Here is a 20,246-nt window from a genome sequence, read left to right as displayed (position 1 = left end):
GAGTAGTTTACTTTTGGGTGTCTCAATTTGGGATTTGGTCTGTTCATACATACATATATATATATATATATATATATATACATATATATATACATACATATATATATATATATATACATATATATATACATACATATATATATATATATATACATACATACATACATATATACATACATATATATATATATACATATATATATACATACATATATATATATATATATATACATATATATATACATACATATATATACATATACATATATATATATATACATATATATATACATATACATATATATATATACACATACATACATATATATATATATATATATATATATATATATATATATATATATACATACATATATATATATATATATATATATATATATATATATATACATATACATACATATATATATATATATATATATACATATACATATATATATATATATATATATATATATATATACATATACATACATATATATATATATACATATACATATGGGTCTACTTCTAAACACCGACATGATTCCCGACACAAAACTCACCGGCCAAATAACCGACAACACACAAACCCGACACAAACCGACAACGCATAAAACACGAACATCAAATCACCGACACACGGAACGTAAACAACACGCGACACTACATACCATACACACCAGCCCTGACCCAAACCCTAACTCTAAGGTCCGACACTATCGCACACTTCACCTACCTGCACCCTAACCCTAACTCACTTACACACCCCTAGCCCAAGCTCCGACACTAACGTACACATCACCTACCTGCACCCTAACCCTAACTCACTTATACACCCCTAGCCCAAGCTCCGACACTAACTTACACATCACCTACCTGCACCCTAACCCTAACTCACTTACACACCCCTAGCCCAAGCTCCGACACTAACGTACACATCACCTACCTGCACCCTAACTCTAACTCACTTACCTGACCACTCCTACCTCCGTCACTATCGCACACTTACCGGGTCGCGATCGCAGATTACCCTTGTCGGTCTTTCCACTGTCGGCGAATCACCCTGTCGGTATACGTACCTGTCGGTCATCTGGCGTCGGTGATTTCCGCGTCGGGGAATCGGCGGTTCGCTCTTTTGAATGGGACCCATATATATATATATATATATATATATATATACATATACATACATACACATATATATATATATATATATATATATACACATACATTAAATATATATATATATATATATATATATATATATATATATATATATATATAAACACATACACATATACATATACACACACACACTATATACGCATATATACATTCACGGGTCTATGCCAGATGATAGAATTGTCATAAACTCGAAATTCATATGGTCAAAACCATACGATAGAGTTTACAAAAACTTGAACATTAAAAAAAAAAAAAAAAAAAAGCCCCCAAAAAATCTACATTTACTCACATTTTTGCAGGGGGGCAAGCCCCCCTACACTCCCGGCAAATTATATATACCAACTCCGAGATCACGCAACAGTGAGGAAAAGGGCAAATTTCCTAACCCTCACTGTACCCCAATCTCCATTCAAAAGCTTCGGGTTTTCAAAAACTCGATCATATGGTCTTGACCATAAGAATTTCAACTTTATGAAACCTCAATCAACTGATGGGGACCCATACATACACATATACATACACATACGTGCGTGTGTGTCTGTGTGCGTGCACGCATTAATATCCATGTCTTTAAGCAGTACTACTCATTTTATGTGGGTTTAAATACAACAGCCCTGCTATTCTCTGACAACTTGTCTGTAACTTCGAACATTCACCTGAGCCATCATCACAGCAATCATGCGGCTGGGTCTGAATGGCGAGAGAAGTCAGCAGTCTGTGACTTCGAACATTCACCTGAGCCATCATCACGGCAATCAAGCGGCTGGGTCTGAATGGAGAGAGAAGTCAGCAGTCTGTGACTTCGAACATTCACCTGAGCCATCATCACGGCAAACATGCGGCTGGGTCTGAATGGAGAGAGAGAGGTCAGCAGTCTGCGACTTCGAACATTCACCTGAGCCATCATCACGGCGATCATGCGGCTGGGTCTGAATGGAGAGAGAGAGGTCAGCAGTCTGCGACTTCGAACATTCACCTGAGCCATCATCACGGCAATCATGCGGCTGGGTCTGAATGGAGAGAGAGGTCAGGAGTCTGTGACTTCGAACATTCACCTGAGCCATCATCACAGCAGTCATGCGGCTGGGTCTGAATGCAGAGAGAAGTCAGCAGTCTGTGACTCCGAACATTCACCTGAGCCATCATCACGGCAATCATGCGGCTGGGTCTGAATGGAGAGAGGGGTCAGCAGTCTGCGACTTCGAACATTCACCTGAGCCATCATCACGGCAATCATGCGGCTGGGTCTGAATGGAGAGAGAGGTCAGCAGTCTGCGACTTCGAACATTCACCTGTGCCATCATCACGGCAATCATGCGGCTGGGTCTGAATGGAGAGAGGTCAGCAGTCTGCGACTTCGAACATTCACCTATGCCATCATCACGGCAATCATGCGGCTGGGTCTGAATGGAGAGAGAGGTCAGCAGTCTGCGACTTCGAACATTCACCTGAGCCATCATCACGGCAATCATGCGGCTGGGTCTGAATGGAGAGAGAGGTCAGGAGTCTGCGACTTCGAACATTCACCTGAGCCATCATCACGGCAATCATGCAGCTGGGTCTGAATGGAGAGAAAGGTCAGGAGTCTGTGACTTCGAACATTCACCTCAGCCATCATCACGGCAATCATGCGGCTGGGTCTGAATGGAGAGAGAGGTCAGGAGTCTGTGACTTCGAACATTCACCTGAGCCATCATCACGGCAATCATGCGGGCTGGGTCTGAATGCAGAGAGAAGTCAGCAGTCTGTGACTTCGAACATTCACCTGAGCCATCATCACGGCAATCATGCGGCTGGGTCTGAATGCAGGGAGAAGTCAGCAAGCAAAGGAAAGCAGTACTGCTGAAACCGAATTCATCCTCCACTCTTAGGTTCATAGGTGTGTGCTAGGCTAATGGCCCTGGATCTTTTACAAGCCTAGCCCATTTTAGTGCCCTGTCATTGGGCTGCCCGACGTCAGTCCCCAGTGCCTCTATCAAGTAGGGCCACTGGAGTGATCTTCCCATTTTCCATCATCCACGCATCGAGAGTTCTTGAAGTGGGCCAGTGAGGTGCTCTGTTTGACATGCATGGGAAGTCTGTTCCATAGCATGGGCAGTCTCTGGGTTATGAACCTGTCCCTCCAGCATGTTCTCTTGGTTGTGGTAATGAGGTTGAGGTCTCTGGTGTGTGGGGGGCAGAGGGTTTTGGATTTCTTTAACTGTAGCATTTTTAACAGAGCTGGGTCAGACATGGCTTTGTAAATCAAACAGAGATCGCCTCTTAGTAGACGATATGAGACAGAGAACAGCTGGCGTTTTTTTGAGTCTGTCTGTGTAGGACCTGTGTTTAAGACCTAGAATACTCTTAATGAGGTACTTTTGTGGCCTCTCCAGCTGCTGCAGGTGTCTACTGAGGTACATGCCAAATGGGGCATTAAACACATTCTATGACTGGTCTAACGATGGAAGAGTACAGAGAAGTGATGACCTCTTTCTTCATGAATGCTAAACCTTTGGTAATGAGATGTGCCACTTAGAAGTACTTTCTGACCACAGTAGTAATGTGGTGGTCGAAGGAGAGGTTGCTGTCAACCTGTGTCCCCAGATCTCTTATAACGCCTTCAGTGTTCAGTGGGCTCCCATCGATGTGGTAATTAGTGGGAACTGAGTTTTTCCCAAAGGGGATAATGATGCACTTTTTGGCATTACGCTTAAGGCCATGGTTTTGACACCAGTCATTGGTCTCAGTGAGGCCTTTCTGTAGGATGTCTGCATCACTTGGGGAGTTAATATTGGTTCCAAGCTTGCAGTCATCTACGAACTTGGTCAGCCAGAGTCTCTCCGTGTTGGCCTGGACTTCTGAGAAGTAGATGCCAAACAGGAGAGGATCTAGGACCAATCCCTGTGAGATTTCACTCATGACAGGTCGGCAGTCTGACTTGGAGTTCATTACTTTCACACTGTGGGTTCTGTGAGCAAATGTGCAACCCACCTAACAATATAGGGGTTGATGCCTAGTTTGGAGAGTTTATCAATAATTCCTGAGTGAGGAATGCTATCAAAGGCCTTGGCCAGATTGAGGTATGCTGTATGAACTGCCTTACCCTCATCCACAGCTCTGGTGACTGACTCAAATAAGTCAACCAGGTTGAGCAGGCATGATCAACAGGGCACATAGATGTGGGTGCCAGTTCACTTTGCAATTCATGCAGAACGCAGCCAGGCATATTGTCGGGTCCCATGGAAGCTGTATTCTTGCTAGATTCCTGACATTCTTCCGATATAGAGATTGGTACTTTGGGGGGGGGGTAAATTTGGCATTGAATCTGTCGGCCAGTATGTTGGCAATATCTGTTGGCTCAGTATAGGAGGTACCATTGTGCAGTAACTCAGAGCAAATCTGGTATTGCCATGAAGATTCTTCATATAACGATAGAAGGCTTTGTGGTTGTTTTTAGTGCCTGCCCCAATTCTGCCTTCATAGCTGGCTTTGGAGGTTTTGAGGAGGGATCTCAACTTTTTGTTGAGGCTAATAAGGGAATTTTTCCAGTCTTGGGACTTCACCTTTTTCTGCAACAGTTTCTTCCTTCTGTTGTAGAGTTTATTAATGGCAGGGGACCACCAGATTGGTTTCCTTTTTTTTTGGAGGAGAACGCCTTGGTTCTGTTGGGTATGGCTAGTTCCATGCAGTTATGTACATGTTTGTACAGTGCAATGGTGTATGATTCGGCAGTCATGCATCTAATTTCCATTGGCATGAGTGCCATGAAGTCAGCCATCTCTGTTTTTAGGAGCCCAAAGTCAGCTTTGGAGAAGTTTTTCATGGTGGTTACCTTTGCAGGGGGTGTGGGTAAGATGTGAATTTTCATGGTAATTAGTTTGTGGTCGGATCTACCCAGTGAATAATTGACTATTGATATAGAGCAACGGTTGCCCACTTTAGTAATAATCAGGTCAAGGATGTTGCTCCCTCTAGTGGGGGTAAGAATGAGCTGGTCCAGGACATTGGAATTGATGAATTCCAGGAAGCGTTGGGTCACTGCATTGGTGCATGAGTAGTTTTCCTAGTTGGAGGGGTAGTTGAAGTCACCTAGTAGGAGTGTTGGGTTGGATCTTAACAGTTTCCAGGGTGCTTAGGAATGTTGAGTGAGAGTCTTGGGACATGTTTGCGGACCTATAGCAGGCTACAACCTGAACTGCTGTCTTACCCAAAGTTAGTTGTACCTGGAGTATCTCAGATGCGTTATGCTGGGCTAGTAGTCTGGAGGTGTGTATATCCTTTATGAATATGGAGACACCACCGCCTGTGGAACTTTGGTCCATATTCTGGGGCCGAAAGGTGAGGAATGAGTTATAGCCTGGTAGCACAGGGGTGCTTTCTGCTGCTTTAAACCAGGTCTCCGTTACAGCACAAATGTCGATTTTCTCCATTTTGAGGAGTGCTTCGAGCGAGTGCATCTTGAGATTTAAGACTTCTAGCATTGAGCAGCATTCCCTCAGATTGCGTTTATTTATAGCTGTTACGGTGGTAATTTGATCTCTGGAACACCTCCTAAAAAAGGCACAATAGGGGTGGCAAGAGCCTTAGCCAGTACCCGGAAACCCAGGGGTGACAGATACAGGTCATCTCTGGCAAAGCATCGAGGTCTGTCAATCATGTCATCCCAAGCAGACAGATACTTGATACCCCTAGAATGACACCAGAAACTTAGTCAACTGTTGAAGTCAATCATTTTCTCTTTGCACTGCAGTATCATTATGGGTGACGGTTGGATGCTGCTCGGGGCTAGGGTCATACCCGCCTTGGCTACATATTCGAGAGCTCCACCATGTCTCTTTTCATGTAGTCCAGGGAGGTGCATCTCAGGTCATTCACACCCACATGGATAACGAGAGTCATACTTGTACTTCTTGTGGAGTGACCTGAGTGTGTGTGTTGTGTGTCGGATTCTGGCACCTGATAAGACAGCCGTTACCTTCTCATTATTCAACCGAGTGAGTGGAACATCAGTGTGTCGCACTATTGAGTCACCTATGATTATTGTATTGGGAAAACTGTTTTGCCTTATGGGCTTGGGTTGAGGGGCACAATGTGTAGGTGAGCTGTGTGTCTTGTGGTTTGCGCTATGTTGTAGTGGTAGAGTGCATTTCTGACATGGAGGTCTCTGCTGTTTGGGTAGATTCCTACTGAGAGCCTCCGCGAAGGTGGATGCGTGGTTTGTGTTTTTATGTGAGGGCTGTGATGGTGGGCGTTCTGGAGGGCTGTGTGTTCCATGTGGTGTGGTGCAGGTGTTGAGCTTCTCCTCTTGAACAAACATTCTGGTCTTGGCTGGAGAGTGCATGGTTTCCAATTTGGTGATACAAGTGCATCTCTCACAAGTTTGAGTGTTGGGAAGTTAGAGGAAAGGGTTGTCTGTATACATGAGGCAGTTGCTACACTGCCTCAAAATGCCCAAGTTCACCAGGTGAATAGAAGAAAGCACAGAAAACTGACCTTTAGGCATGCCAGAAGGGATGGTCATTATTACCAAGTACTGGATAGGTTTCCTTATAGGATTGTCTAGTGCTGATAGCTTAATTGCTACAAAAAAGACTGATGAAGTGCTAGGTGAATACGCTAATTAAGTGCGAGAGAAGAGAACTAGCAAGATCCAAGGGAAAAATTGAAGAGCAGACTTTCTGCACCGGTAATACTTTACCTCTTTTAAAGCAGAAAGTTGAAAGGAATAGAAAAACTGCCCAAAAAGCTAATAAAGTACAATTTCAGAGCCAGAAACCACTCCTCTTGTGGTACTTCCCTCTACTACAGAAAGGTCTGGGGAACTCAGAAACTTACAAAACAGTCCAGGATACAGCAAATCTGTATCTAGACTACTCTAGTAACAGGAAAGGTGGGAAACAAGCTTAGAACTTTTCTGTTTTGTTTTTTTTTGCAGAAAAAAAAACAGTTAAAACAGTAATAAAAATAGTGTGTAGCAATATTAAAACAAATACAGTTAAAATAAATCCAATTAAATGACTAAACGACTTAAATCAAGTGTAGAAAGCAGTAAAATCAGAAACAAATCAAAATGGAGGCACTTAAAGTCTCTCTTTCTCCTTTCTGTTGCTCTTGTTGACTTGCAGGATGCCAAAACAGGATCCGCAGAGCTTAAACAAGCTCAAACCCACGCAAACATGGGCTTTTAAACCAAAAAGTTGAAAGGGACAGAAAAGCTGCCCATGATTACCTTCATGAGGTGGACCCCGTTTTTCACAAAATCTCACCAAGGCGATACTGACATACAGACTGTATTTATATAGCATGTATCATGGACAGAAGTAGGTCAAAAACTAAAAAAGACAGCTGGGTGCACAAGACCCAGGATAAAAAAGTGCCCAATCCTGGTAGGCGCACTAGTGCCAGGACTGGAAAAAATGACTGTGTAGAATCCTCAAGATACAGAAACATTCCTACAACGGGGCGAGGCCAGGCCCACGGGGTGGATGGCTCCCCTATTGTAGAAAGAAGTAGCAATCCACAAAAAAACTGACAGACCAAAGAAGAGCCATAAAGATGATAGAGTGGACTATTGAAGATAAGAAAGAAAGTATGTATTGTTACTATTATGTAAAAAGCCCAGAATTTCCAGACACAAGATATTTGAAAAGATTAAGAGAAAAATTAGAGGAAAGAAAAATACTTCCACAAGAAAAAGTGTCAGAAGCCTCAAATAAAAATCTGTGTTCAATACAACAGATTTGTGAAAAACAGTATATAGACCAAAAAACATTGATCTGTTTGGAAAAAGAAGCATCTGAGGAAGTGTGAAAATATAAACAACAAAACCTAGAGATTTTTGAAAACTATAAAAAAAGAAATATGGACATGGGAAAGAGAGAGATATTTGATATGGTGCAATATTTATGCAAAGGCGAAACTCAAATGAATCAAAATAAAGAAGGCAGCCCCAAAGATATTCAGAGAGAAATATAGGCAAAGGCATCCAGATATTTTTTTATTGTGAAAATTTCCATATCACAAAGAGGGAACTTAGAAAAGAAGATTAGTAAAGTAGAAATTAAAAAAATAGAAGCTGAAGTTATGAAGTGCCTACAAAGTGAGGGATTTGGTGTAGAAAGTCTAACACACAGCACGATGGAGCGAGTCCCCAAAGTAAGGAGATAGCAGAAGATGAGGAGACATCTGAAGAGGAAATATGGGCATGGGAAAGAGAGAGATTTTATATGGTGTAATATTTATATGAAGGAGAAAGCAAAACTAACCAATACAAAAAGAGCAGCACCAAAGATATTTGAAGAGAAATACAGGCAAAGGAATCTAGACATGGAAAAATTTACAAAAAAAAAAATAAGAAGACAAAGAGGAAAAGCAGAAAAGGAGATTAGTAATGGAGAAGTTAAAGAAATAAAAATTGAGGTCATGGAGCACCTGCAAAGTGAAAGATTCAGTGCAGAAAATGTAATTCAGATAGCACCACGACAGGATAAAGGGATGGACATCCAAATTAAGGGGAAACTAGTGGAACAGGAAGCAATTGGACAACAGGATAAAGGAATGGACATCCAAATTAAGGGGAAACTAGTGGAACAGAAAGCAATTGGACAACAGGATAAAGGAATGGACATCCAAATTAAGGGGAAACTAGTGGAACAGAAAGCAATTGGACAACAGGATAAAGGAATGGACATCCAAATTAAGGGGAAACTAGTGGAACAGAAAGCAATTGGACAACAGGATAAAGGAATGGACATCCAAATTAAGGGGAAACTAGTGGCACAGGAAGCAATTGGACAACAGGATAAAGGAATGGACATCCAAATTAAGGGGAAACTAGTGGAACAGGAAGCAATTGGACAACAGGATAAAGGAATGGACATCCAAATTAAGGGGAAACTAGTGGAACAGGAAGCAATTGGACAACAGGATAAAGGAATGGACATCCAAATTAAGGGGAAACTAGTGGAACAGAAAGCAATTGGACAACAGGATAAAGGAATGGACATCCAGATTAAGGGGAAACTAGTGGAACAGAAAGCAATTGGACAACAGGATAAAGGAATGGACCTCCAAATTAAGGGGAAACTAGTGGAACAGGAAGCAATTGGGCAGGTGCCATATGAAGATACTTTGCAGCCTTCTACAGGAAACCAGTATAAACATTCACATGAAGCTGGACAGCAAGGAAAGGAACAGGGAACTGTGGAAACTCTGATGCAGTCAATGTTGAGGAGTGATAGGCCAGTGAGTTCCCATATGACAGAACAGATGACACTGGATGAAACTGAAGAGAATGTGCCACAGGAAGATGCTATAGAACTTTCTATAGAATGCCCGCAGGAAATGGAAAACAAAAAATGTGCCCTCAGTTTATAGTTTAGAAGAAAATGAGCTAAGAGAAGAGTTGCTTGATTTGAGAGAGATAGACAGACATTAAGATCCATGAAAGAAATAGACTGCAGAAGGTCAGTAAAGCCCAAAAGGTCAGAAATTTGACAAAAAAAAAAATGAACACAGTAATTAGGACTGTCCATAGAGATCCGTGTGATATAACAGAAGTAAACAGGATATATTACTGGGCAGCTAAATTAATAACTGATAAAGTTCTACCACAAGAACACAGGGTAGTGAGGAAAATGAAGGGGAGAAATTGAATACCATCATGGAAGTATCAAATAGAGAAAACTATAAAGCATTTACGAAAAGAAGTGCCACTGTTAGAATACTTAGAAAGCTAGGCATGAGAAAAGCAATGTGCGGTATTAGAACAGATCAGAATCTATGGTGCACTACTGCTAATAAACTAAAAATATCAACACAAGTGCAAAAACGTAGACGACATGCAGATAAATATAAAGGAAAAGGACAAAATAAGCAATTTATTGATGACCCAAAAAAGTTTTATAGAGAAGTGGGAAACAAGGTAAAAGAAATTGAAAGACCACAAAAAAGAAGAAATATATATATTTTGGAGTAGTATTTATGAAGATGCTAAATGGATAGAAGTAAAAGAAAGAATAAGAAGTTTAAAGGTACAAGATATGAAATAGAATGAAGTAACAGCCAGAGAGATTGAAACAAAGTTAAGAAAAGCATGTAACTGGAAAAACCCAGGCCAAGATGCAGTACCTAACTTCTGGTTAAAAGTATTAACATCTTTGCACGAATATTTACCCATGAGTTAGAACTATTTATATGCCCACCCCGAACAGACAACAACCTGGCTAACAGGAAAAACAATGCTCCTATTCAAAAGTGAACCTGCAAGCTACCCTAAAAATTATAGGCCAATAACTTGCCTTCCAACGATGTATAACCTATGTACGGGAATTGAAGCCTACAGAGTTTATAGTCATTTAGAAGACAACTCAATTATGGCAGTAGAACAAAAGGGCAATAAAAGAAAGTCATATGGAACAAAGGATCATTTGTTGTTAAATAAAGTCAGAGTGAAGAACTGTAAAAAGGGGAAGAAACCAAGTATGGCATGGACTGACTACAAAAAAGCATTTGATAATATCCCACATTCATAGATTAAAGAGTGCATAAAATGTATAAGACACAGCCTACACTGACTGACTACATTACAGTGACCATGAAACAGTGGCAGACCACTCTGCAATTAAGCCATGATAAAAGTCTTTCGGCTTTTCCCGGTTAAGGGTCACCACAGCGGAACTCTGGTCTGCTCATGATTGGCAGTGGCTTTTTACGGTGCCAAGTTGCCAGCCCGACGCCCAACCTTCAAAGAAGGCACACTCATTCACGCTCGCACCTACCTGCATGTCTTTAGCGTCACTCAACCATGGGGAGGACATACAGACTCCACACAGAAGGCTCTCCAGCCAAGAATGAAATGGGACAACCTCTTGCTGTGAGGCGACAACACTAACCGCTGCACCACCACGGCCTCTACCATGATAAAGAGCAAATTATTATCTTACGGATAAAAATTCAAATCAGAATATTCCAGGGTGGCTCTGTCACCACTGCTATTCTGTCTTGCCCTTAACCCATTACACTGTCTACTTAAAAGCCTAGGCCATGGCTACAATTTGGCTACTACAAAATAAAGTGTAAAGACTTATCTTCTCTTTGTCGATGATTTAAAACTGTATAGCTCATCAGATGGGGAACTGAAAGCACAACTGTAAGTTGTCAAAACTTTTTCAGATGATATAAATGTGCAAAAGCAACCTTTAAAGCAGGAAAACAGCAGCACCAAGAAAACATCAGTTTGGGACAGGAATGTGATATAAAAGAACTTGAGCAAGTGGGAGTGTATAAATATTTGGAATTAGTGAAGAATCAAGAATAAAACATGAACAAATGCAAATAAAGCTTAGTAAGGGATACTTTAGAAGACTTAAATTAATCCTGAAAACAGCGTTGACATCTAGGAACAAAATTCAAGCTATAAACCAAGTTGCTGTTCCTGTTCTAACTTACAGTTTTAGAATGACTGACTGACCTCAAAGGTGTTGGGCAGATTAGACAGGAAAACAAGAAGGATGCTTCATGCTCATCAAATGATTCATAATAAACAGTGCATACCAAGACTATATATTCACTGTTCCGAAGGAGGGATGGGCTTCCTTGAAATTGATTACATGTACAGATCTGCAATCATGGGACTGCACATGTATCGGCTGACCTCACAAGATCAAAACATAGTGAAAGTTCTGAAACACGAGGAGAATAAATCTAGGATGACTTCTCTGCTTAATCCAGCAGAAGCATATCAGCGTCAAGCAGGAATGGAAATCAAACCAGAAGTAGATAGAAATCAGGCAGCAACAGAATGCGCCAAAAAACAAAAGAAAGAATATAAGGTGAAGGATCATATGAGAAGGCAAGAAATGTGGAAAATGCATAAATATAGTTGCAAGTATAGAAAAATACTGGAAGAACCTCATGCTGATCAGGATCAAATGCAGGAATGGTTAAGGAGAGGTGAATTCAAACCGAGAGATGAAAGGTTCATATTGGCAGCCCAAGTCCAATGAACATGTGGGAGAAACAGACAAATGTAGGTTTTGTAAAACAGAATTGTAAACAGTCGCATATCTTGCTGGTTGTGATATACTAATGGCAGAAGGACTGTATACTGAAAGGCACAATATTTATTTATTTATTTATTTGCAGTTTGTTTACCAGGATGGTCCATTGGGCCACGTGGAACCTGTTTTCAATGGAGTCCTGGGGAGAAAAGCTCCAGAAAATACAAATATTGAAAATTACATAATTTTATTTCATTTTACATTTGTTGACCGGGATAGTCCGAAAAACTCCAAGGGTAAGCAGATACAGCATTACATAATACCAGCTTTACATATTGCAAACAGACTATTTACAGAGATTACATAAGCAAGCAAGTTAAACAAATTCCACAGGTTACAGTTAATCCTGAGCACAAGTCAGGATTAAATTAAATTACACAGTAAACTGGTTAACAGATTTTTACACATTCTAGAGAGAGTTAGCCAGGCTTGATACACTGATATAGCCAGTTAAGTGACAAATGTTGTTTGAGTCTAGTTTTAAATTAACCTAAGGTGGAAAGTAATTGCAAAGATTACAAAACTTACAGATTAATAAATGAGTTAGAAAACTGCAGGTAACAGTAGTTGCAGTAAAATTGGTGTTTGAGGGTGCAAATGCATGAAAAAGACTTTCAAACAAATGAAATTACTACTAGAGTATGACAATTATAACAATTATATATATGATAAAGAACGAAAATTGAAAATTGTTGCAGAAATTACGAGGCTGTAGGAGGCTATTAACAGATGTGTTTAGTATAGAGATGAGTATAGTCAAGGAAGTTATGAAGGATGGGAGCAAGAACATTCCCATTGTGAGATTGTGTGAGTGAAGTAAAGCTTTGAAGACAGAGAGACTATTTGTGGTACGGATAAGAGGTGGGAGAGAATTCCAGTGACAAGCTAGGCAGAAGGATAGAAGATGTTTCCCTGGAGGGTGGGCAGGTTTATGTAGTTCTATTAGATTTTGAAAGTTGGATCATAGGCATCTGTTAGGAAGGTGCATTTGGAAGGAAGAGGCAAGACAGGGGCAGAGAGAGGGACTAAAAATAAGTTTATGTGCTTGGATGAGTTGACTGTAGGTAAGATAATTGGTCTGTTCTACCCAGTTCAGTTGGCGCAAGGAGATGCAGTGATGGGTATTTGATCTGTGGCCAGTTGCGAATTTTGAAATGTTATAGTAACAGGAGGAAAGTTTTGATTTAAGGGAGGTTTGCAGGTTAGTAAGGACAGAGGCCCCATACAGGACGGAAGGGATTAGGTATGTGTTGGCAAGAACAAGCCCGGTGGAGGGAGAGATGAAATGGTTGTGGCGGTAAAGCATGCCCAATTTCTCGTGAGTTTTTTTGATGCTTGCGTGGAGATGGGTATCGAATTTCAGTTGGTCATCAATGAGAATTCCTAATAGTTTAGAACTGGAGACTGTTTCAACAGGAGTACTGTTTTGGCTGGTGATAGAGAAAGCATTATTGCCTAGGGTAATGCTTTTAGAGGGGAGGAATATCATTAGTTTAGCCTTGGTAGCATTCAGTGCTAGATGGTTGTTTAGGATCCATTGTTCAGTGGAAGAGAAAGTGTCTTAGGTTAATTTTGTTAATGAGGAAATGGAGGTAGCAGAGCAGATTACAGTAGAGTCGTCTGCACTTTGGATGAGACTGGCATTAGGGATGGCATGGTGGAAGTCACTAATGAAAATATTGAATAAAAGGGGACCTAGAATTGAGCCCTGGGCACACCTGTGGGAGTGTTTAGGAATTGTGGGGTAGCTTTTTTCCACTTAATTGCTTGTTGCCTATCAGACAGGTAACTGGTGAACCAGTTAATAGAGGAGTGGGAAAGATTTAGTTTATCAAGGAGAAGATTGTGAGAGATGGTGTCAAAGGCCTTAGAGAGGTCTAAGAGGAGAGTGGATACAATATGACCAGAGTCTCGGGCTTTGTTTATGGTTTCTAGGAAGGAGAGGAGAATGGTGGTGGTGCTATGGCTGGGTCGGAAATCCATGCTGGGTGGGAAAGTAAAAAGGTTATTATTACTAAGATAGGGTAGGAGTTGAAGGTGGATGCATTTTTCAAGAAGTTTAGAAATAGGGGACAGGATAGCGATGGGACGAAAGTTGGAGATGTTATTATTGTTGCCCCCCCTTATGGAGTGGAATAATATAGGCTTTTTTCCTGAGCTGGGGAACATGGCATTCTGAAATTGATCGATTTATTAGGTTGCAGATGGGGAAGGCAATGGTTTCTGAGGCTGTCCTAGTAAGTAGGACAGTATTGTATCAGGGGCACTGGAGCATGGTTTTAATTTTAGAAGAAGTTTTTTTATGGCAGAGATGGGGATAGGGTTTATGGGGAAGGGAGGAGGCTGGGAGCCAGGGGTACTGGGGGAGGAGGGGAAGTATAGAGGTTAATGTGGCAAGACTGTTGCACTGGGGATTGTGCAAACATTAACACTGGAAACATGAACCACAAAGCATCACAGAAAATGAAGAAGTTACATCACATGGGATCATCCATCACCAGCAGTTCAAAAGGCAGATGCTAGAAAACCAGATATAGTGGTCCATGAAAAGAAGACAAAAGTAGCACTGAGCAGTGAAATTGCCACACCCAGTGACTACAGTGTCTTGCATACAGAGAGATACAAAGTCATAAAATATCAGGATTTGCAGGCAGAAACAGGAGCAATGTGGAAGAAAGATACCCAGACAGTTCCAAGAGTATTTAGATATGTTAACAATACATGTAACTTTGTACAAATTGCAGGAGTCATTTCTGGGCACACTGCAAGTGCTGCAAAGAGCACTTCTGGCTGACATCAAAGACTGAAACAATGCTAATTCCATGAAATTTAATCGTACTTTGACTTAGGAATGGGGTCCATTCCCATCATGGTATTAGAAACCAAAAAGACTTGGATGAAATTAAAAAAAAGACTAGAAATTCAACTTCAGAGGAGGGTGATAGCAGCTCAAAGTGAAATCATCCCACTCCATTATATACTGTAGTTTCACTAATGCCATAATAATCTAAGCAGCCAAAGTAGGGACAGAACCCACAATCTTCAGGTCTAGCCAAGCGTGTTGCCTGACTGAGACAATGATAACATGTGTACAACGTATCACTTTTTTTACCTTGTTCCATTCCATTTCAAAGAATTCTTCACAGCAGCCAAATCTTCATGCACAATTAGAGGATATCAGGGTGGAGACACCAAAAAATCCTTCAGTGTTTTACCCAAGGAAGCAGAACCACAAAGTACACCCCCAGCTGAAGAACTCCGCAGTTGTTAGCTGAAGTTCGTCACTCTTTCACTTGCACTTAAATGCATTTTGTACAAAAGTTACGCAGTTTAACAGTGCCCCTCAATAAAGTAGGACATTTAGATCTTAACTCCAAACACCACCAGACCTCTAATATATTTCCCTTTATATTCTTCAAACTATTGCAAATAAATAAGCCTGTAGATGTTACCCCTCCCACTGACACTGCTCAAGCTCAGTCCTATACCTGCACTGTGGAGTTCTTTTGTTCTTACTGCTATCCACCATAGTCCTCAGAACCACAACAGAACAGATTTGTAATACAACTCCTACTGAACTCTGCAGCGACACCACAAAAAAAAGTCACTAACCCGTCTTCCCAGCATACACCTCTCCCATCTTACTGTGCAAGCCCAGTCTCCAAGACACAAATGAATGCGCAGAAAATACTTACAATTCTTCTCAATCACTAACCTTGGAAGTTCTGAAATTCAAGTTCAAATGGCCCCCTTCATCATGTGCACTCCCCTAAGGCCCTAAAACTCATTTGCTAAAGTTACTGATTTGCATATCACCAGGCTTATAGAAATGTTAGTGAAATGAAGTACCTTTCTGTTCTGTAAGAAAACATTTATCACAATCCTATCTGCAAGAGATGCTGAAAAACAAAAATTTGAAAGTTTAAGTGTACATCCATTTACTCCGCAAAAATCTTTGAAAAATGCTATATGTAAACAACAACTAACTACCTCTTCAAGTAACAAAAGGACTGCTGCCAGAATTCTTGGCTGTTACATACTAGTCACAAGACAGATAAAGCCCTAATCAAATTTTGAGAAGGATGAAGACCGTACTACAAGACCCTCTTATTGATCCTGAACAGTCTCTATAGCTTTCTTTCATCATAGACCAAATGAACATCTGAAATGAATGCTACCTCTGAACGCAGACTTATCACTGTTCGATCCTACAAGACTTTCTCACTGCAGCAGAAGTATCAAAGGATCAGTACTGGGGCCCCTCAAACTTCACTACTTACAATAGCTACCTGTAGAAAAATTGTGGTAGTGCTTAATTCCTACAATAAGATAAACATTCTCTAGTCTATTACAGCAATAATGCTGCATCTACAAATTGAGCTGTAAACTACATACTCTGGAGAACTTGCTAGTTAGAACAACTCCTGTAACTACCTCAAAAAGCTAGATATTGTTTAGTTACTCAATCAGGGAATCCAACAAAACCTCCAGCTTAAAAACATAAACCCCAGTTCTATCCAGAAATGGTGGTTAAAAAAAAATAATCAAAAATGTGTACCCATGTACAAGGTATAAACCAGACTGTTTCACAATGCAAAGGCTATGGTTGTCACTGTTCTGAAGAACATGACCATTAAAAATACAGAGTTGTACCTCAGGCCAAAATTTCTTACTCGCTCAACGATGTTTGAGCATCTGAAATGCACAAGCTTCCAGCACCACCTTAAACAGCTGCACTTCTGTTCCACCAAAACTCACCAAGCATCAGGCAGTAAAAATACCTTTTCCACAGCCATCCCCAAACTCTGGATTTACTTTCTCAAAACTATGATCATCTGCCAATAGATAACGCTTCAAAACTATTAAAAAACTCCACATTTACCTATCATAAGACAAGAGTAATGTATGCACCTTAATCACATCAATTCTACAAGACCTTTACTTATACAACACCCATCAAATTTGGTATAAGTAGATTCTTTTCAATCAGTGTGTTACAAAACTGTCTGAAAGCACTCTAATTAGTTTAGATTACTTAGGTTAAAACACAACATAGTCTAAGAAAGAAACCAGATGTACCAGTCATGTTATTCTGCTACTCCTAACTTTTCCATGGTACAACTGGGCATTAAAAGTCTTTCAAAAATATATTACTCTACAAATATTAAATGTTGAATGAAAATTCATGGCAGCATACATTTCTGAATCCTATCTACAACATTCCATAGACCCTAGTTGCTGAGTTCATGTGCTCCATGACTCTATACTTTCATGGTGGAATTTCACATTAGGTGTACCCTTTACCAGAAAGCTGGAATAAAAATGTCAAAAGTATGCTCTTCTCTGTACTTTCTCTTGCTACCAGAAATGATGCCCCAAAGCACTGGGATGCAAAATATAACAAAGAAATGCCCCACTCTATCACAAACTGCCCTGTAACTGTGCACCACCGATGCCTGCTTGGACCTCAGTAAGGCTGTACTCCCCTGAGCCTGAGTAATGCACAAAGAGATGCAGGACTACAGGCAGTAGACAGTAGAGTGGGGCAGCACTGCTGCCTGCTTTCATGCATCTCAGCAGTACACAAAAATTCCCCCCTCTGCTGTAGTGGCAGGTGGCACTGCCATCACCTGTATATCAGTAATGCCCACCTCTATGTAGTTCGCTGTAACCATGCAGCACTGCCATGTATCTCAGCAATGCCCACCTATGCTACACAGATCCCTGTAACCATGCAGCACTGGTGTTCACCGTCCTGTACTTCAGTAATGCCCACCTGTGGTATGTATTGCCCTGTAACCATGAAGCACTGCGATCCACTCTCCTGTATCTCAGCAATGCCCACCTGTGCTACGTAGCGCCCTGTAACCATGCAGCACTGCTGTCCACTGCCCTGTATCTCAGCAATGCCCACCTGTGGTATGTATTGTCCTGTAATCATGCAACACTGGTATCCACTGTCCTGTACTTCAGTAATGCCCACGTATGGTATGTATTGCCCTGTAACCATGCAGCGCTGCTGTCCAATGTCCTATAGCTCAGTAATGCCCACCTGTGCTATGTAGCGCCCTGTAACCATGTAGCACTGCTGTCCACTGCCCTGTATCTCAGCAATGCCCACCTGTGGTATGTATTGCCCTGTAATCATGCAACACTGCTATCCACTGTCCTGTACTTCAGTAATGCCTACCTGTGGTATGTATTGCCCTGTAACCATGCAGCACTGCTGCCAAATGTCCTATAGCTCAGTAATGCCCACCTGTGCTATGTAGCGCCCTGTAACCATGTAGCACTGCTGTCCACTGCCCTGTATCTCAGCAATGCCCACCTGTGGTACATTGCGCCCTGTATCCATGCAGCACTACTGTCCACTCCCCTGCATCTCAGTAACGCCATCACATCACAATTTCCCCACCCCAAGCAGTATAGCACAGCAACTGAAATTCCACTTAATTAATAACCAGAAATAAATTTCCCCCAATAAACGAACATGCCACTCCCAACTGCTCACCAGTGCACGAGCACAGCGCCCCGGTGCGTGCCCACCGCCTCCCGTATGAATCGGTCGCACCGGTCCAGGTTACTAAGCAAGTCGGCACCGGCATCGTCACGTACGGGCAGCCATAAGTGTGCGATCGCTTCAGGCAATACCGGTGGCTCCGTATCCACTGTAAGCACATGCGTGATTCCAGGAGCCGCCAGCTGTCCAACATCTGCCGCTGTTGCCACATCCCCGATATACAAGCCAGGCTCTACTAGTAACATGCCGAACGGTACAGTCTCACGTCATAAAGACTCGACGTGACTGCTCCTCACAGCCTAGCTTACTAGTCACTACAGTTAAACCCGCTGGTCGCCAAGGGTAGCATTAACGATCTGATTAGTTGTCAGAGAGACGCTCTTCTATTCGATTGGTTGTGGTAGCTTGCTGACCTATACACCTTTTGTTGCACTGTGAGGGTCATATTATAGGGGTCCAATTGGCGGCGGTAGTAGAGTGGAGCGCACCGGTTTTGTGTAGTCCTCAGACTGTTAGGGAAGTTGTGTGTCTTCCAGACGCTGCTGCTTGTAATGCTGTGGTTGCTACCTTTTCACATCCCTATAGTGGGACATTTTTTGTAAAAACTTAAGATTGTGCAAAGTAAAAGATACCCACGGCCGGTGAAAGGGCAAAATTCCATTTTTTTTTTGCCAAAATAAAAGCTTTTTTTTGTAGTTTTTGCTATTTCATATAGGCGTTTCAGATACACATAGTCGACTTTAGGCACCAGGGAACCCTGCAGTTGCTGGCGTCTCCGACCACAGCAAGTTATCTTATTTTGATATGTTGTAATATGTCTGTCAAACCAACAGTAGCTAATATATAACTCTTGTGTACTTAATAAGTCGTGGATAATAATAATTCTTAACTATACCTCCTTTAAAATTCAAAGGCATCCCTAGATATGTAAAATATGTAGACAGGTAAAAAACGCACTCTCCAAAGCTAAGAATACAGCATCTATGGGACCAGATGACATCCCGGGCTGTGTACTACATGAACTACAAAATGAACTGGCACCTCACCTAAGTGTCATGTTTAATCATACCCTCACCTCAGGCTTCATGCCCACTGAGTGGCACACAGCCACAGTCATCCCACTCCACAAGGGGGGATCCACCTTGGATCCCGGGAACTACCGCCCCATCAGTATGACGAGCCTGATCTGCAAGGCAATGGAACGTATTATCATGGAACTTACAAACAAAGACATTGGCAACCTTAAAACACTGGACCCCACCCAGTTTGGGTTCGTGAAGGGCCAATCTTGTCTCCTGAACCTGACTTCTTTGAATCAGTCTCCAGAGCCGTGGATGAGGGTAAGGCAGTCTACACAGCCTATCTGGACCTCGCCAAGGCCTTTGACACCATCTCCCACTCTGGAATCATAGATAAACTTACTAAGCTGGGCATTAATCCCTACGTCACTCGATGGGTTGCAAACTGGCTTACTGACAGAATCCACACTGTAAAAG

General features: G+C 41.6%; 1 protein-coding gene across 1 annotated transcript in view; it reads right to left on the bottom strand.

Moving 5' to 3' along the window:
* Positions 1-19,068, bottom strand: part of DUSP12 (dual specificity phosphatase 12) — a 243,990-nt gene extending 224,922 nt beyond the window's left edge. Inside the window, exon 1 of the mRNA XM_044085179.1 lies at positions 18,742-19,068. Coding sequence (XP_043941114.1) covers positions 18,742-18,995 — 254 coding nt within the window. The 5' untranslated portion in view covers positions 18,996-19,068. The remainder of the gene's footprint in view (positions 1-18,741) is intronic.
* Positions 19,069-20,246: the final 1,178 nt, after the last annotated feature.

The sequence above is a fragment of the Protopterus annectens genome, chromosome 10.part0 (assembly GCF_019279795.1).
Source record: "Protopterus annectens isolate FY-2018-M chromosome 10.part0, PAN1.0, whole genome shotgun sequence".
NCBI classification, from domain to species: Eukaryota; Metazoa; Chordata; order Ceratodontiformes; family Protopteridae; genus Protopterus; species Protopterus annectens.
Note: the sequence above shows the minus strand (reverse complement) of the source record. Positions and strands in the feature narration are given on the sequence as shown.